The sequence below is a fragment of the Arvicola amphibius genome, chromosome 2, assembly GCF_903992535.2.
Source record: "Arvicola amphibius chromosome 2, mArvAmp1.2, whole genome shotgun sequence".
Classification (NCBI taxonomy): Eukaryota; Metazoa; Chordata; class Mammalia; order Rodentia; family Cricetidae; genus Arvicola; species Arvicola amphibius.
In genome coordinates this window covers 113,879,005-113,896,308 of record NC_052048.2, presented here as the reverse complement: position 1 = coordinate 113,896,308, position 17,304 = coordinate 113,879,005, and the positions used below count along the sequence as shown (strand labels likewise).

The 17,304-nt window shown below is 46.7% G+C and overlaps 1 protein-coding gene across 1 annotated transcript; it reads left to right on the top strand.

The window, feature by feature from the left end:
• The first annotated feature begins 344 nt into the window (after positions 1–344).
• LOC119807296 lies at positions 345–17,066 on the top strand. Its single transcript, XM_042054545.1, is given in 9 exon segments — positions 345–452; positions 3,544–4,342; positions 4,516–5,194; positions 5,196–5,600; positions 5,602–6,284; positions 6,287–7,246; positions 7,249–7,553; positions 15,831–16,161; positions 16,345–17,066. Coding segments are annotated over 9 exon segments (4,992 nt in total).
• Positions 17,067–17,304: the final 238 nt, after the last annotated feature.

Sequence of the window (17,304 nt, the reverse complement as noted above, 5' to 3'; positions counted from 1 at the left end):
CTTAAAAAGAGCCTACACATTCCTCTCGGGGTTTGTGTCCATTTTGTACAGGTGAACAACCCCACATGCATGTGCTATAATAAACTCTCTTTGTCCTCCATGCTATTTGAGTCTGGGATCTTCAGTGTTTCCTTGAACCCTATAACCCTAGTTGGTGACACAACTGTGCTCTGGTCTTATTAAAAGTTCATATCCTGTCATGTTTGCAGAGAGCAGCTATGTCACAGGAGGTACCAAACTTCTGCTTTCTTCACCTTTATAACCCTTTGCTCACTCAGCTCGGGCTGCCTCTTTAGGCCCATGGTCACGAGCGTGTGAGCCCCCAGCTGGGGCTGTGTGGCTCAATGAAAACTTCAGACTCACAGACTGTCCTGGTTGGTCACCTTGTCTTGGGTGAGAGCAACCGAGCTACAACATTATATAGATTCCATCAAGCATATCAGTGCCACCAGGTACATCAAAAGGAACCGAAGGCTAGGTGTGATACTACATACCTTTAATCTCCACACTCAGGAAGGAGGCAGAGGTAGCAGAACTTCTCAAAGTTTGTGGGCAATCTGATCTACATAATTTTTTTTCCAGTTCCAGGATAGCCAAGGCTACAGAGAAAGGATGCTCTTTCTTTCTTTTTTCTTTTTAAAAAAGATTATTATGTATACAATGTTCTGTCTGCATGAATGCCTGTCGGTCAGGAGAGGGTGCTAGATGTTTGTGAGCCACCATGTGGTTGCTGGGAATTGAACTCAGGACCTTTGGATGAGCAAGCAGTGCTCAACCACTGAGCCATCTCTCCAGCCCCCTTGTTTTTGTTTTTCTGAGATGAGGTTTTCTCTGTGTGGTCCTGGCTATCCTGAAACTAACTCTGTAGACCAGGTTGGCCTTGAAGTTACAGAAATCTGCCACTGTCTCCTGAGTGCTGGGCTAAAAGCTGCATGCCACCACTGCCAGGATTTTTTTTTAGACAAAGTCTCTCTCTACTAAACAGCTCTGGCCATTCTGGAACTCCATATGTAGCCCAGGCTATCCTGGAAGTCACAGAGATCCACTTGTCTTGTCTCCTGAGTGCTGGGATTAAAATTGTACCATCATCACACCCAGCTAAAAATTCACACACACACACACACACACACACACACACACACACACACACAAATGCTTTTGTCCAAATTGGTCAAGAAAGGAAGTTTAGAAAGACTGGCCCAGGAACTAGAAGTAGTGCAGGCCTTTAATCCCAGTACTCAGGAGGCAGAGGCAGGTGTTTTTATGGGTAGAGGACCAGCCTGGTATGTAAAGCAAGTTTCAGAATAGTCAGAGATACACAGTAAGACTCTGTCTGAAGACAGAGGGAGTGAGAGAGTTGAAAGAAAAGTAGGCTAGGAATTTGGCTCAGCTGGAAGGATGCTTGTCTAACATGTACCAAGCCTTCTGATCTAAAGAACTGTGAACTGGGTGCAGTGATGCACTCCTATAATGTCAGCACTCAGGGATGGGAGTTCAAGGTCATCCTCTGCTATAACCATTGTGATGCCAACCTGGGCTTATAAGAGCTTGCCTCAAAACAAATAAAGAAACAAGTAAATAAATAAAGGTCAGGTGTAGTGGCACTTGCCTTTAATCCCAGCACTTGGGAGACAGAGACAGGCAAATCTCTGTCAGTTGAAGACAGCCTGAAGACGAGCAAGTTCCAGGCTAGGCAGGGATACACAGTGTGACTCCATCTCAAAGATAAATAAACAAACAGAAAAGTTTTGGCACCCTGATAAACCTCTCTGCCAACACAATAACCCAAATCAGACCAAATCAAACCAAATTAGAAGCCCAGGTTTAGTGGACACCAATGCTCCCAGAAGGCCTTCCAGCTCCCCAGAGATGAGACCAGGAAGGATAAAAGCACGTGTTTGTTCTCTGGAGGGGCAGTTTAAATACCCTGTGGGAATGGTCTTGAGCATCTCTGGGAAGGGGTCATCGTTTGGCAGGCTTTCTAGGAGGTGGAGTCTGGACCGAGGCAACTCCCAGGGGAGGGGGCTTGGGATGGAACTTCTACCCAAACATTCCAGACTCTTTGGGTATATGGATGCCAGGGGCTAGGGTGAAGCCTTAACCCAAACACAAACAAGTAAAAATTAAATTAAGTAAAAATATTAAGTGAAAAATATAAACTGGTTTTTCTCTTAAAGAATTCCCGCCAGGCATTGGTGGCGTATGCCTTTAATCCCAGCACTTAGGAGGCAGAGGCAGGTGGATCTCTGTGAGTTTGAGGACAGCCTGGTCTACAAGAGCTAGTTCCAGGACAGGCACCAAAAACTACAGAGAAACCCTGTCTGGAAAATTAAAAAAAAAAAAAAGAATATCCCTTGGTGAGCAAAGTTGCAAGATGCAAGGTGGTTGGGTGCTGCATGAAAGACCCCAACCCTAGCCTCCATCTTAAGATGTTTTTGTGATCAGCTAGGCCAGGGAAAAACAGGATATCTGTGGGCAGCAGAAGCAGTCTTGAGACCAGCTACACTTGCCAAGGGGGCAAAAACAGGATATCTGTGGGCGGCAGAAGCAGCCTTGAGAAAAACACCCAGTCCTTTGTGTATCAAAACTCAGGGAGGCAGAAACTGGCTGAAACTGACTTAACTTAGACTTGTTTTTGTCCTGTTAGACTTGTTTTGTCCTGATGTTGATCCCCCCATATGTTAATTTGAGTTGACCAATGATGTTGCGGTTGCTATGGTTCCCTGTTATGTAACCCTGAGACCCTATAAATGCTTGCTGGAAAAATACCAAGGGGGCTCAGTCTCACTGGAGTATTGAGTCCCCTGTTGGCACCTTCGACATTAAAGAATCCTCTTGCTGTTTGCATCCATTGGCGTGGCTTATTGAGTCTGGGAGATCCTTCCCTGAACCCTAGAAATTAGGGTCTTTCATCTTGGAGGTTCTACTGAGATTGCCGCTTACTCGGTAACCCACAGTGCCAATTGGGAGGTAAGCCGGCCAGCGAATTTGCCCTGTCTGTCTGTTTGTTCATTGTTGTTTGTTGAATTTGTTGCCTGTTGAATTTGAAGTCGTTTGTACATACAAGTGCTCTGAAGGCCAACCGAGAGAGGGAACTGATGAGTTCCGGACTCCTCGCTGGCCTCCCTGGAAGACATTCCAGAGGCCTGATTTTTCAGGATCCAATTTGTTTCTGAGAGTGAACAGGCCACTCTACTAGAGAGCAGGGGAGACATAGTCTTGCCTTCTCTGTCCAAACATTTGCTTTTGGTTTTATGCCGAAATCATGCTGTGCAGCTTCTGGCCTGCTGTTTGTTTGTCTGTTTTGTCTCTCTAATTGTTGCCTTGATTTATTTGAAGGAAAAGCCCAACATGGGACAAAAGCTAACTACCACCTTAAGCTTGACTCTAGGACACTGGAAAGACATTCAGCTCCGGGCTGATGGCCGGGGGTGGATGTCAAGAAGAAGAAATGGCAGCTCCTTTGTACCTCCGAATGGCTGACTTTTAATTCCACCTGGCCAAAGGATGGTTGGTACCTTTAACTTGGATATTATTTTGCAGATTAAGGAGTGGGTCTTCAGCCCAGGACCCCAAGGACGCCCAAACCAGATTCCCAATATTATCACCTGGGAATCTCTGGGCCAGGACCCACCTGCTTGGGTCTCCCCCTTTTTCTCCCTGCAGCCCTCTGCTCCTCAACCTCCTCCCCCCTCCACCCTTTTGCAACCTACCCCTGGTCCCTATGCCTCCCTCAAACCCCAACCTGCCCACCTTTATCCTGTCCTGGAGAGACCTAAGCCCAAGCCTATAACCCCCAAGCTGGTCCTCCCTCCCTCAGAGGGACCACTCATAGACCTCCTAACAGAGGACCCCCCGCCATATCAGCCTCCACCAGCCCTGGCAGGAGATGAGGAAGGACATCATGAACACGAGGACAAGGAACTGGGAGATGAGACTGCTCTGGACAGCACTACCACGGCTGGAGCAGCAGGAGGAGAATCCCCTCTGAGTCGCCTCCTTTGGGGGCGTCATGACCCCAGAGAACCTGTCTCCCAAGCCTTCCACCTGAGACAGGGAGGGAATGGCCAGATTCAATATTGGCCATTCTCTGCTTCCGATTTGTATAATTGGAAGAACCATAACCTGTCCTTTTCGAAGGACCCTGCTGCCCTCATGGCCCTAATAGAGTCTATTCTTACAACCCATCAACCCACTTGGGATGATTGCCAACAACTCTTGCATGCTCTACTGACCTCAGAGGAAAAACAGTGCATTTTCCTTGAGGCACGCAAGAATGTTCCAGGGGCTGACGGGGCCCCAACCCAACTCCCCAATGAGATTGACACCACCTTCCCTCTCAATCGCCCAGACTGGGACTTTTTTTTTTTTTTTTGGTTTTTCGAGACAGGGTTTCCCTGTAGTTTCTAGAGCCTGTCCTGGAGCTAGCTCTTGTAGACCAGGCTGGCCTCGAACTCAGAGATCCGCCTGCCTCTGCCTCCCGAGTGCTGGGATTAAAGGCGTGCGCCACCACCGCCCGGCCAGACTGGGACTTTAACACCAATGCAGGTAGGGAGCGTCTCCGTCACTACTGCCAGCTCCTCATTGTGGGCCTCCGAGGCGCTGGGTGCCAACCTACCAATTTGGCCTAGGTAAGAACAGTCACACAGGGTTTAGAGGAAATGCCAGCCACCTTTCTAGAGGAGCTGATGGAAGCCTACTGGATGTACACCCCCTATGATCCAATGAGTCCAGACCAGCGGGGCAATGTTTCCATGGCTTTCATTTGGCAGTCTGCTCCAGACATCAGAAATAAGTTACAGAGGCTAGAAGGACTGCAGGGTTACACCCTTCAGGACCTCATGAAAGAGGCAGAAAAGATATTTAATAAGAGGAAAACTCCAGAAGAAAAAGAAGAAAGATTGCATAGGCTACAGGAAGAAAGGGAAGATAGACTCAAAAAGGAAATAGAAGATAGAGAAGACAAGAGGGAAAGGAGATGAACTAGGGAATTAAGCAAGATCTTGGCCACTGTAGCTAACCAGACTAAGCCAGAAGCAGGGAGATCAGATAGAATGGGAGACAGAAGGGGGCCACGGGTAGACAAGGACCAATGTGCCTACTGTAAAGAGAAAGGACATTGGGTCAAAGACTGTCCTAAGAGATCCAAAAATCCCAGGAAGCCACCAGCCCAATTGCTGGCCTTAGATGAAGACTAGGCCAGTCAGGGCCAGGAGCCCCCCTCCCGAGCCCTGGATAACCCTGCAAGTAGGGGGGCAACCAGTCACCTTCCTAGTAGACACCAGAGCCCAACATTCAGTCCTAACTAGAGCAGACAGCCCATTGAGCAGCCGAATAACTTGGGTCCAAGAGGCCACTGGAGGGAAACAATACCGTTGGACCACTGAAAGGAAAGTGCTCTTGGTGACGGGTAAGGTGACCCATTCCTTCCTCCATGTACTTGACCGTCCTTATCCCCTACTGGGGAGGGATCTGCTTACAAAGATGAGGTCTCAAATTCATTTTTAAAAAGAAGGGGCCTCGATACCTGGACTGAAAGGTGAGCCCCTCCATATATTAATCTTGAGACTTGAAGATGAATATAAGCTGTTTGAAAAATTAACCCCCGGAAAATATGGAGGCTCATTGGATTGAGGATTATCCTCAGGCATGGGCAGAGACAGGGGGCATGGGGCTAGTCTCTCAGCAGCCCTTATTGATGATACCCCTGAAGGCCACTGCCGCCCCAGTCCCCATCAAGCAGTATTCCATGTCTCAGGAGGCATACTAGGGGATCAAAACCCACATCAAGAGACTCTTAGACCAAGGAATATTAACCCCCTACCAGTCTCCATGGAATACCCCTCTACTCCCTATGAAAAAGCCTGGCACCAGAGATTACCTTCCAGTGCAGGACCTAAGGGATGTTAACAAATGGGTAGAGGACATACACCCGACAGTGCCCAACCCGTATAACTTGCTAAGCACATTGCCTCCAACCCACTCTTGGTATACCATCTTAGATTTGAAAGATGCATTCTTTTGCCTAAAGCTGAGCCCCCAAAGCCAGTCCTTGCTTGCCTTTGAATGGAAGGACCCAGAAGAGGGGATCTTGGGACAACTGACTTGGACCAGGCTACCTCAGGGCTTCAAGAACAGCCCAACTCTATTCGACGAGGCCCTCCATCAAGATCTGGCTGCCTTCCGGAAACAACACCCGGACCTGATCTTGCTCCAATATGTGGATGACCTGCTCCTGACAGCCTCGACCAAGGAAGGATCCATAAGAGGTACACAGGCCCTTCTGCAACCTTGGGTGAATCAGGCTATTGGGCCTCGGCCAAAAAGGCCCAAATATGTAGGACCAGAGTGACTTACTTGGGCTATCAGCTAGAGAATGGACAGAGATGGCTCACGGAAGCCAGAAAAGAGACTATTGCTCGCATTCTGCCCCCTAAAAATGCCAGGCAACTCCGAGAATTCCTAGGTACTACAGGGTTCAGCAGACTTTGGATTCCAGGCTTCACAGAAATTGCAGCCCCTTTGCATCCCCTAACCAAAAATAAAGCCCCTTTTGATTGGGCTGAGGAACATCAGCGGGCCTTTGATACCATTAAAAGGTCCTTGCTCTCTGCCCCAGCCCTGGGACTGCCAGATGTTACCAAGCCCTTTGAACTTTTCATAGACGAAAAACAAGGGTTTGCAAAGGGAGTCCTCACTCAAAAACTGGGGCCATGGAGGAGGCCTATAGCTTACCTCTCTAAGAAACTGGATCTGGTGGCCTCGGGATGGCCCCCTTGTCTGAGGATGATAGCTGCCATAGCTATGCTCATAAAGGATGCTGGAAAACTGACTCTGGGACAGCCCCTCACCATTTTCACCCCTCATGCAGTTGAGTCACTCATTCGCCAGCCATCAAACCACTGGCTCTCCAATGCCAGAATGACTCATTATCAGTCACTTCTGCTGGATATGGACAGGGTCCGCTTCGGCCCAGCAGTCATCCTGAATCCTGCCACATTGCTCCCCACTCCAGAGGGGCCAACCCCTCATGATTGCCAACAAATCCTTGTGAAAATGCATGGAACCCGGCCGGACCTGACAGACCAACCCCTGAAAGGGGCTGACTTGACCTGGTACACTGACGGAAGCAGTTACCTCCTCAACAGAGAAAGGAAGGCTGGAGCAGCAATAGTGGATGGAAAGCAGGTAATCTGCGCCAGCGCCCTGCCACCGGGAACTTCAGCTCAGTGGGTGGAGCTCATCAGTTCACCCAAGCCCTACAGCTGGCAGAAGGTAAAGAACTCAACGTCTATACCGATAGCTGCTATGCTTTTGCCACCACTCATATTCATGGGGAAATATATCGGAGGAGGGGTCTTCCAACCTCAGAAGGAAAGGACATTAAAAACAAGGCTGAAATCTTGGCCCTGCTTAAAGCCTTATTTCTCCCTAAGAGACTAAGTATTATACATTGCCCTGGACATCAGAAAGGGGAGACTGAGACAATTAAAGAAAACTGCCTGGCAGATGAAATGGCTAAGCAGGCAGCCCTAGGCCCTCAGCTCTTGACAGTAATAGTATTGACTGAACAGGAAGGCCCAGAAAGAGACATGGACTCAATTGGCTATACCGACCAAGATCTGGATATAGTCCAGAAATGTGGCGGCCGAACTTACATTTCGCCATTACAAGATGGCGCCGAGGGCTAAAGTAAACAAGTATGTGGCGCGAACTTTTCGCGCCACATCTGCCTAGCAACAGGTTTCCACCAATCCTTTTCTGCCACGTCACCTAATCAGTAGACACGCCCCGTCCTCCTGTATATAAGCCGCCACCCAGCCCGGCTCGGGGCCCCCTGCTTCCAGCTCTCCCTCAACCAAGCAGCGCTTCATTAAAGTGTGATCAGAGAAGAATCCTGTGTCGGTGGTGATCTTTCCCTGCTGGTCAGGGTTCGCTCGCCGCAGCTGGTGCCGAAACCCGGGAACTTCGGCGGACACACGCAGGGGGCCGAAGAGGATTCAGAACTCTACACACGAAGCGGTCGGCGCCGGTAAGTATCCTTAGGTATGCTTCTTGGAGGAATTAGTCCTTTGTGGTTTGCATTAGCAGTGGTTGTTTTTGCTGTAGTGGTTTATGCCTTTTGCATTTTTATCCGTTGTCATAGACCAGGAGAGGAGTGTCTCTGCTGTAACATCTAAAGTGAAAGTAAGTCCGTGGCAGATAAGGCGATTTTTCTGCCCTTTTGTAAGCCTCTTGTAAAAAGTGAGCAAAGATGGGCAACGATCAGTCTGTCTCCAGTGCATGCGATTTTGTAGATCCCATACAGCGGTTACTACAGGAGAGAGGATTGAAAATCTCGAAATCCACCATAAAGGTGATTGTCGGGGATATTGATCGCTCGGCTCCGTGGTTTGCGGTGTCTGGGGATCTAAATCTGCATTGCTGGAGAAAGCTAGGAAAAGATTTGGAGGCAGCAAAGGAACAGGGGCAATTAAAGAAGGGAACTTATCCTTTTTGGAGATTAGTACACTCCTGTTTGAAAGACGGAAAAAATGTAGAGGAGTTAAGAGAAGGAAGGAAAATGCTAGCAAGACACCAGGACAGCCTTTCAGAAGCAGGTTCAAAGACAGAGGAGGATACTGAAGAAAAGTGCACGGTAATAAGGAACAAAAAAGGGGAAAAGAAAGATACAAAAGAAAAGGAGGATCCTAAGATAAATAAACCTTCAGCACCTCCCCTGTATCCGGTGCTGGATGAATTCGCAGCCTTGCGGCTGTCTGAAGAAGAGTTGTTAGAGGCAGAGGAGGAGAGCTTAGAGGAGGAAGATGCACGTTATGAGGAGGAGAGATATGGGCCAGCTCTAAAAGCGCCCACTAGAGAGTTTCCCCCTCCTTACGTGCAGCCCAGGAGTAGCTGCCATTTCATCGACAGGGGCACTCTTGCGCAGTTAGCTGTGCATTATCCACCTTCAGTGGTGGTATTTCCTGTTTTTGAGGATCAAAATCAACAAAGATATCATGAGCCAGTCCCTTATAAAGAGTTAAAAGATTTAGTGGAAGCGGCAAAGACTTATGGAGCTAATGCGCAGTATACCCGCACATTACTGACTCGATTGACCACCAGAGCTATGACACCAACAGATTGGTGGGAAATTGCTAGAGCATGCCTTTCTACAGGTCAATATCTAGATTATAGATCTATAGTGGTAGAAGCTGCTCACACTCAGGCTCGAGTAAATGCGCAAACGCCAAATCGAGCTCCCTGGAATGCAGACATGTTATTAGGGCAAGGGCAATGGACGGCTAATCAAACAGCCTATCCAGTGGAGGTTTATCAACAAATTAATGAAATTTACACAAGAGCATGGAAAATGATACCAAAAAGAGGTGAAGTGACGGGCAACCTTACAAAAATTATTCAAGGCCCTACTGAACCTTTTTCGGAGTTTGTGGCTCGCATGATGGAAGCCGCAGGGAAGGTGTTTGGTGAAGCCGAAGAAGCCATGCCTTTGGTTCAGCAGTTAGTGTTTGAACAGGCTACTAAAGAATGTAAGAGAGCCATCATGCCGTGGAAAAATAAAGGACTGGATGCTTGGCTTAAGGCCTGCCGAGAGATAGGCGGCCCTCTAACTAATGCTGGTCTAGCGGCTGCTATGCTAGCAGTCTCCAGGGGGCAGGGAAGATTAGGTACCTGCTTTAATTGCGGGAAGCCGGGGCATGTACGAAAAAATTGCCCCCAAGGCACACATAAAAAGAGCCAAGGTCAGAGACAGCCGGGCACATGCCCGCGGTGCAAAAAGGGAAAACACTGGGCGAATGAGTGTCGATCCGTAAAGGATATCAATGGACAGCCCATACCCAATGCCACATCAGCCATGTCAAAAAACGGGCAGAAGGGCCCACTACCCCAGGGCCCGAGAATTTATGGGGCAATTCAGGAGCCAAACATGAGACCACCCCAGTCATCAGAAGGGCCACCACAGGCTCCGCAGGGTTGGACCTCCGTGCCACCACCGGATTGGTACTGACTCAGAGTATGGGTGTTCAAGCTATAGACACAGATATGTCAGGACCTCTAGAGGAAGGAACAGTGGGACTAGTTTTAGGAAGATCCTCCAGTACTCTTAGAGGGTTATTAGTGCTACCTGGAGTGATCGACCCTGACTACAAAGGCATTATTAAGGTAATGTGTCATTCTCCGTTTGGCATCATTTCGATTGCACCCGGAGATCGTATCGCACAATTGTTAATTCTTCGATCAGACCATGAAAAATTTCCCTCTTATGAGAAAGAGAGGGGCAAGCGAGGGTTCGGCTCCTCTGGGGTTGAGCTAGCATGCTTGTCTATAGGACTTGATGATCGCCCCATATGTACCCTAGAAGTAGAAGGAAAGCTCTTTACGGGCCTGTTGGATACCGGAGCGGATAGAAGTGTGATGCGTAAACAGGATTGGCCGAAGAGGTGGCCGTTACAGACGGCTGCACAAACCTTACAGGGTCTAGGATATCAAAATACTCCAGATATGAGTGCTAAGCAATTGCATTGGAGGATGGAACACAGTCAAGGCACTTTTCAGCCTTTTGTCATAGACCTCCCTTTAAATTTATGGGGAAGGGATGTACAACAACAATTAAAATTGATAATTACCAATGATTATTCTCAAGTGAGTAAAGATGTCATGAAGGCACAAGGCTTTGTACCAGGAAAAGGGCTGGGGGCTCGCCTTCAAGGACGAAGTGATCCCGTGTTGCCCACTCCCAAATCTGATCGGAAGGGCTTGGGTTTTTCCTAGGGGCCACTGATGATGCGTTACGCATCCCCTGGGGCACAGATACACCCGTTTGGGTGCCTCAGTGGCCCCTGTCTATGGAAAAGCTCCAGGCCGCACACATATTAGTTAAAGAACAACTTCAGCTTGGTCATATTGAACCTTCTGTGTCTCCTTGGAATTCTCCTATTTTCATCATAAAAAAGAAGTCAGGAAAATGGAGGCTGCTGCATGACCTTAGAGCAGTTAATGCACAGATGCAACTCATGGGATCTGTCCAAAGAGGGTTGCCTCTTTTAAGTGCTTTACCAAGAGATTGGCCTGTTTTTGCCATAGATGTTAAGGATTGCTTCTTTTCTATACCCTTGCATGTTTTAGATAAACATCGTTTTGCATTTACTGTTCCCTCTATAAATCATGAACAGCCTGATGAACGCTATCAATGGAAGGTTTTACCACAGGGTATGGCCAACAGTCCCACCATGTGCCAGCTATACGTGGATCAGGCGTTACAACCAGTGAGACGTAGTTTTCCCAAAGTTAGGCTGATCCATTACATGGATGATATCCTATTGGCAGCAAAACAAGAGCATATGCTAGAACAGGCATTAGTTGCCCTGGAGGCATCCTTAAAACAAAAGGGGCTGATTATTGCCGCCGATAAGATTCAAAAGACAAGTGTTATAGAGTTTTTAGGAGCCCGTGTTACCCCAAAACAGATTTTTCCACAGAAAATTTGCATTCGCACATCACATTTACGCACTTTAAATGATTTTCAAAAGTTGCTCGGAGATATAAATTGGCTGAGAGGATATCTCCCCATTACCCGTGAAGCTTTGCAGCCGTTGTTCTCAATATTAGAAGGAAATCCTGATGTAACGTCACCTAGAGAGCTTACACCCAAAGGAAAAGAGGCATTAAAGATAGTGGAAAAGGCCATAGAACAAGCGCAGGTTCTTCGGTTTGATCCAGAACAACCATTATTGCTTTGCATTCTGCGCACTGTTGGTCATCCTACTGGAGTATTGTGGCAGACAGGCCCGATTTGGTGGATACATGGTCATACACTTGGTTCGCGCACGTTAAGCTATTATCCTGATTTAGTGGCACAACAGGCATTATTGGGAGTGAAGTTTAGCTTGACCTCCTTTGGAAAAATGCCAGAGAAGTTAATATTGCCCTATACCAAAGATCAAATTGAAGTTTTGACAGGGACTACTGATGATTGGGCCATATTGATTTCCTCATATTCAGGCGTTATTGATAATCATTATCCGTCTGATAAATTGCTGTCCTTTATGGCACAGAATGTTGTATATTTTCCAAAGATTACCAGTGCTTCTCCTTTGAATAATGGCTTGACTATTTTTACTGATGGGTCCAAAACTGGAATTGGAGCCTATATGGTATATGGCTCCCCGCCTGTTACTCTGAAATTTCGCTCTGGAGCACCCCAAGTCGTGGAGTGTCAAGTAGTGTTGGAAGTCTTTAAGGCCTTTCCCCATCAGCCTTTTAATTTGTATTCTGATTCATGCTATGTAGTTAATGCCGTAAAACATCTGGAAGTGGCTGCATATGTTAAACCTAGTAGCATGGTTGCATCTTTGTTATTACAAATTCAGAGTTGTATAGTTCAACGTGCTAAACCATTTTTTATCGGTCATATTAGAGCTCATTCCGGTCTTCCTGGACCTATGACTGAAGCTAATGATATGGTTGATAGGGCTACCAGGGAAATGGCTTTAGTTGCCCTGGATCCTATGCAATCGGCTGAACAATTTCATAGAAAGTTTCATGTGCCTGCAAATACCCTTCGCCTTAAGTTCAATATTACTCGCGACCAAGCGCGTGAGATAGTTAAACAATGTTCCTCCTGTGTGATTTTTCATCATCCGCCTCATATTGGGGTTAATCCACGTGGGTTAAAGCCACTTACCCTTTGGCAGATGGATGTTACTCATGTTTCAGAATTTGGTAAACAAAAATATTTGCATGTTTCCGTGGACACTTGTTCAGGTGTTATACATGCCACCCCGTTATGTGGTGAAAAGGTCCTTAACGTAAAGACCCATTGCCTAGAAGCCTGGGCTGCTTGGGGCAAGCCTTATTCTTTAAAAACCGATAATGGCCCGGCATATGCCTCTAAAAGTTTTCAACAGTTCTGCTCTATTTTTGAAATTAATCATATTACTGGTTTGCCCTATAATCCACAAGGACAAGGCATCGTGGAAAGGGCTAACCGCACCATTAAGGAATTGCTTCAAAAACAAAAAGGGGGAATAGCCGAGGGCGCATCCCCGCGAGATAGAATATCTCTCGCTCTCTTTACATTTAATTTTCTGACCTTGGATTCCAATGGCTGTTCAGCCGCGGAAAGACATATGGACCACAGACACAGAAATACAGAATTAGTAAAATGGAAGGATGTAATTGATAACAAATGGTATGGACCGGACCCTGTGATACAGAGGTCCAGGGGAGCTGTTTGTGTCTTTCCTCAGAATCGGCCAGATCCGGTGTGGATCCCTACCAGACTGACAAGGATCGTGACAACACTGGAACAGCCTGACGAAGAGCAAGGAGATGTTGCTGCTCCTGATCCTGTTGGTGAACCTGCCGGTTCCAGTTGAATCTGAAGAATCTTATTTCTGGGCTGTGGCCCGTACATGGCCCATTCCAATTCCCGTTCACAATGAGTCCACAATATTGCCACAATTTTTTGTTGATAGTTGCCAATTGAACTTAGTTTGCAAAAAGGTGGATGCACAGGAACAAAAATTTAATCAAACTGTAGTGCTCCTAGCAGGAACTTTATGTTTTACCACAAATCAGAGCACTTCTATCTCAGACTGCATCTTGCTAGATGCCATGAATCTTACTGTAGCTAGAGATCCATTTTTAGAAGATACCCCTAATTTTTTGAGAAAGGCCATTAGCGTAGCCCTGCCTCAGGTTAGATCTGGAGCTAAATCTGGATCTGGCTCCTATTCCGGTTCCAATGATACTGTTAATGTTACCACTTATGGGATAAGTTGCAACCTTACAACGCCCAATTGGGTACAGGTTAGCAAGGTTAATAATAGTGATTCACAGGTTGGCAATAGTAATCATACTAGTAATAATGTTTTTTCTTGGTCTGTCCCTAGATGCTCTGGTAATGATTTGAGCTATCCCCCTGAATTTGTGGATTGCAGAGGACGATATGATAAGTTTTACAATAATTCTGGATGGGTTCTTAGGAATCTTAACCATTTTAAGGTTAAAAGAAAACTTATGATAAAGGTTGGATCACCCTTTACTCCGTGGATACTTATGAATTCCAGAGGAGCTATAACTGAGTTGTCTCCATTTGCTACATTTGTTCGCTCTGGAATAATTATGTTAAATAATTATACAGGGATTATGAATCACACTTCTAAAGAAATTAATATAACTAGTGTAGAGAAAAAACATAATACTACTCTACGGCAAACCAGAGTTTGCCTGGATCCTCCCTTTGTCTGGCTTTTGTTTAATACTACAGGGAGTTCAAATAATACTGCAGTTGATTGCAAGAAGGATAATTGCTCTCTGTCACAATGTTGGAATTTCTACCATTCAGGTGCGATTGTTATGCGCATCCCTACCTTTGTGTTTTTGCCTGTAAAAGCCAATCCTAAGAACTTCCCATTAGCCACCCTGGTTCGCCGGAAAAGGGATTTTGGCATTACAGCAACTATTGTGACGGCTATTGCAGTGTCTGCTGCTGCGGCTGTTACTGCAGGAGTAGCTATGGCCAATCAAGTTCAGACAGTTACTACTATCAATTCCGTGGTTCAAAAAACCTCGGACGCTATGTATATACAAGGAAAGATTAACCATCAATTAATGTCAGGTATTTTATTGTTAAATAAGAGAGTTGATTTGGTGGAAAGAAATATGTTAGAAATGTTTGATATAGTTACCTTTGGTTGTGTGGATTGTACTAAGCATTTGTGTGTTACCCCCTATACTGCTACCCTTAATGAATCCCGAGCGATTTCTCAATATCTAAATGGCAATTGGACAAGGGAATTGGAACAATTGCAAGCAAATTTTAGTTTGAAGATTTTGGCTTTGAATCAAACCCAGGCGACTATGGTTTCGCTGGGGGAATTTACAGATTGGCTGGTAGATACCTTTTCATATATTAAGGAATGGGCAGGGGTTGGCGTGCTAGGATTAATATTAACTTCGGGAGTGATATTGGCGTTGTTTCTGATTCTAAGGCTGATTCGGGTAAGGAAACGGGAAAAGGTGGCCATTGCTCGTGCCCTCGCAGCCTTGGAGGCCGGTAACTCCCCCCAAGCTTGGATCAGCATCTTACAGGACTCCTGACCCTAATCCCTGCTTTTGCACCCGAAGGCCATTGAGCCATTGCACTCGGAAAGAGGGATCGATGAGGTTCCCCTGAATCTGGGGATGTGTTGTCCTGGACAGGAGGTTTTGCACCTAAGAGTGCACTGAGTAGATCCACTCAGGAGATCATGACCTTATGCATATGGGTAGTCCCGCTTATTTTTCCCATCCCTGAGAAAAACGGGACATGTCTACATTTTCAGGGTAAGGTCCTCTGACCTCAGCCTTGACTGTCTTTTAAATGTCATAAAATTAAAAGGGGGGAACTGTGGCGGCCGAACTTACATTTCGCCATTACAAGATGGCGCCGAGGGCTAAAGTAAACAAGTATGTGGCGCGAACTTTTCGCGCCACATCTGCCTAGCAACAGGTTTCCACCAATCCTTTTCTGCCACGTCACCTAATCAGTAGACACGCCCCGTCCTCCTGTATATAAGCCGCCACCCAGCCCGGCTCGGGGCCCCCTGCTTCCAGCTCTCCCTCAACCAAGCAGCGCTTCATTAAAGTGTGATCAGAGAAGAATCCTGTGTCGGTGGTGATCTTTCCCTGCTGGTCAGGGTTCGCTCGCCGCACAGAAATTAGGGGCAGACTATGATAATAAGAGACAACGATGGATGTTCCAAGGAAAGACTGTAATGCCTGTGCAGGTAGCCAGATAGCTCATTTCCTACTTGCATGAACTGACCCACCTGAGCACCAAAAAGATGAACATCCTGCTCAGCAGACAGGAAATGGGTAGCTATATACCCAAGAAAGAGACCCTGATACAACAAATTGTCAGCAATTGCAAAGCCTGTGCCGAAGTGAATGCTGGCAAAGAAAACAGGCCACCTGGACTCAGACTCAGGGGGCATAGGCCTGGGATCCATTGGGAAATAGATTTTACTGAAGTTAAGCCTGGCATGAATGGTTATCGGTATCTGTTAGTTTTTATAGAAACCTTTTCAGGATGGGTTGAAGCCTTCCCTACCAAAAACGAAACTGCACAGATTGTTGTTAAGAAGTTCTTGGAAGGGCTGGAGAAATGGCTCAGAGGTTAAGAGCATTGCCTGCTCTTCCAAAGGTCCTGAGTTCAATTCCCAGTAACCACATGGTGGCTCACAAGCTTCTGTAATGGGTCTGGTGCCCTCTTCTGGCCTGCAGGCATACACACAGACAGAATGTTGTATACATAATAAATAATAAATAAATATTTTTTAAAAAAGAAGTTCTTGGAAGAAATCTTCCCACGGTATGGACTACCCAAGGTACTTGGGACTGATAATGGTCCTGCCTTTGTCTCCCAGATAAGTCAGTTAGTGGCCAAGTTTCTGGGGATTGATTGGAAACTGCATTGTGCCTATAGACCCCAGAGCTCAGGGCAGGTAGAAAGAATAAATAGAACAATTAAGGAGGTTTTAACTAAACTAATGCTCAAGACTGGCGCTAGGGACTGGGTACAGCTCCTACCCCTAGCATTGTATCGAGCTAGGAACACCCCTGGCCCACATGGATTAACTCCTTTTGATATTTTATATGGAGGCCCACCTCCAGCTATAGCCTTTTTTGATTCTGATATTGCTAATTATGCAACCTCCCCCACTTTGCAGGCTCACTTGCAAGCCCTCCAGCTGGTACAACAGGAGATCTGGAATCCCTTAGTGGTAGCCAACAAGGACTCAGACCAGTCTCCTATCATACCACACCCCTTCAAAATAGGCGATAGCGTCTGGGTCCGACCCCATCAGACCAAGACTCTGGAGCCTCGGTGGAAGGGACCATACACCATTCTCCTCACCACCCCAACAGCCCTAAAGGTGGACAGAATTGCAGCCTGGATCCACGCCTTGCACGCTAAAGCAGCCCGAGCAGGACAGTTCACTGACACTCCAGACCTGAAATCCTCATGGAAACTTCAATGCTCTCAAAACCCCCTAAAAATAAGGCTTGTTCACTCTTAATTGCAACCTCTGTATATCTGACCATTTCACTCCTATTGACTGGCCTCATGGTTGAGGCTAACAAGAGTTCCCATCTCACTTGAAATCTAACTTGGCAGGTCATATCTCAGACAGGGGACATAATTTGGTCCATAACTGGAGTGCATACTCCTAATACCTGGTGGCCCAGCCTACATCCTGATCTATGTAAACTAATCTCCAAATTAGACCCCTGGGATCTCCCAACTGGAGAGATCAA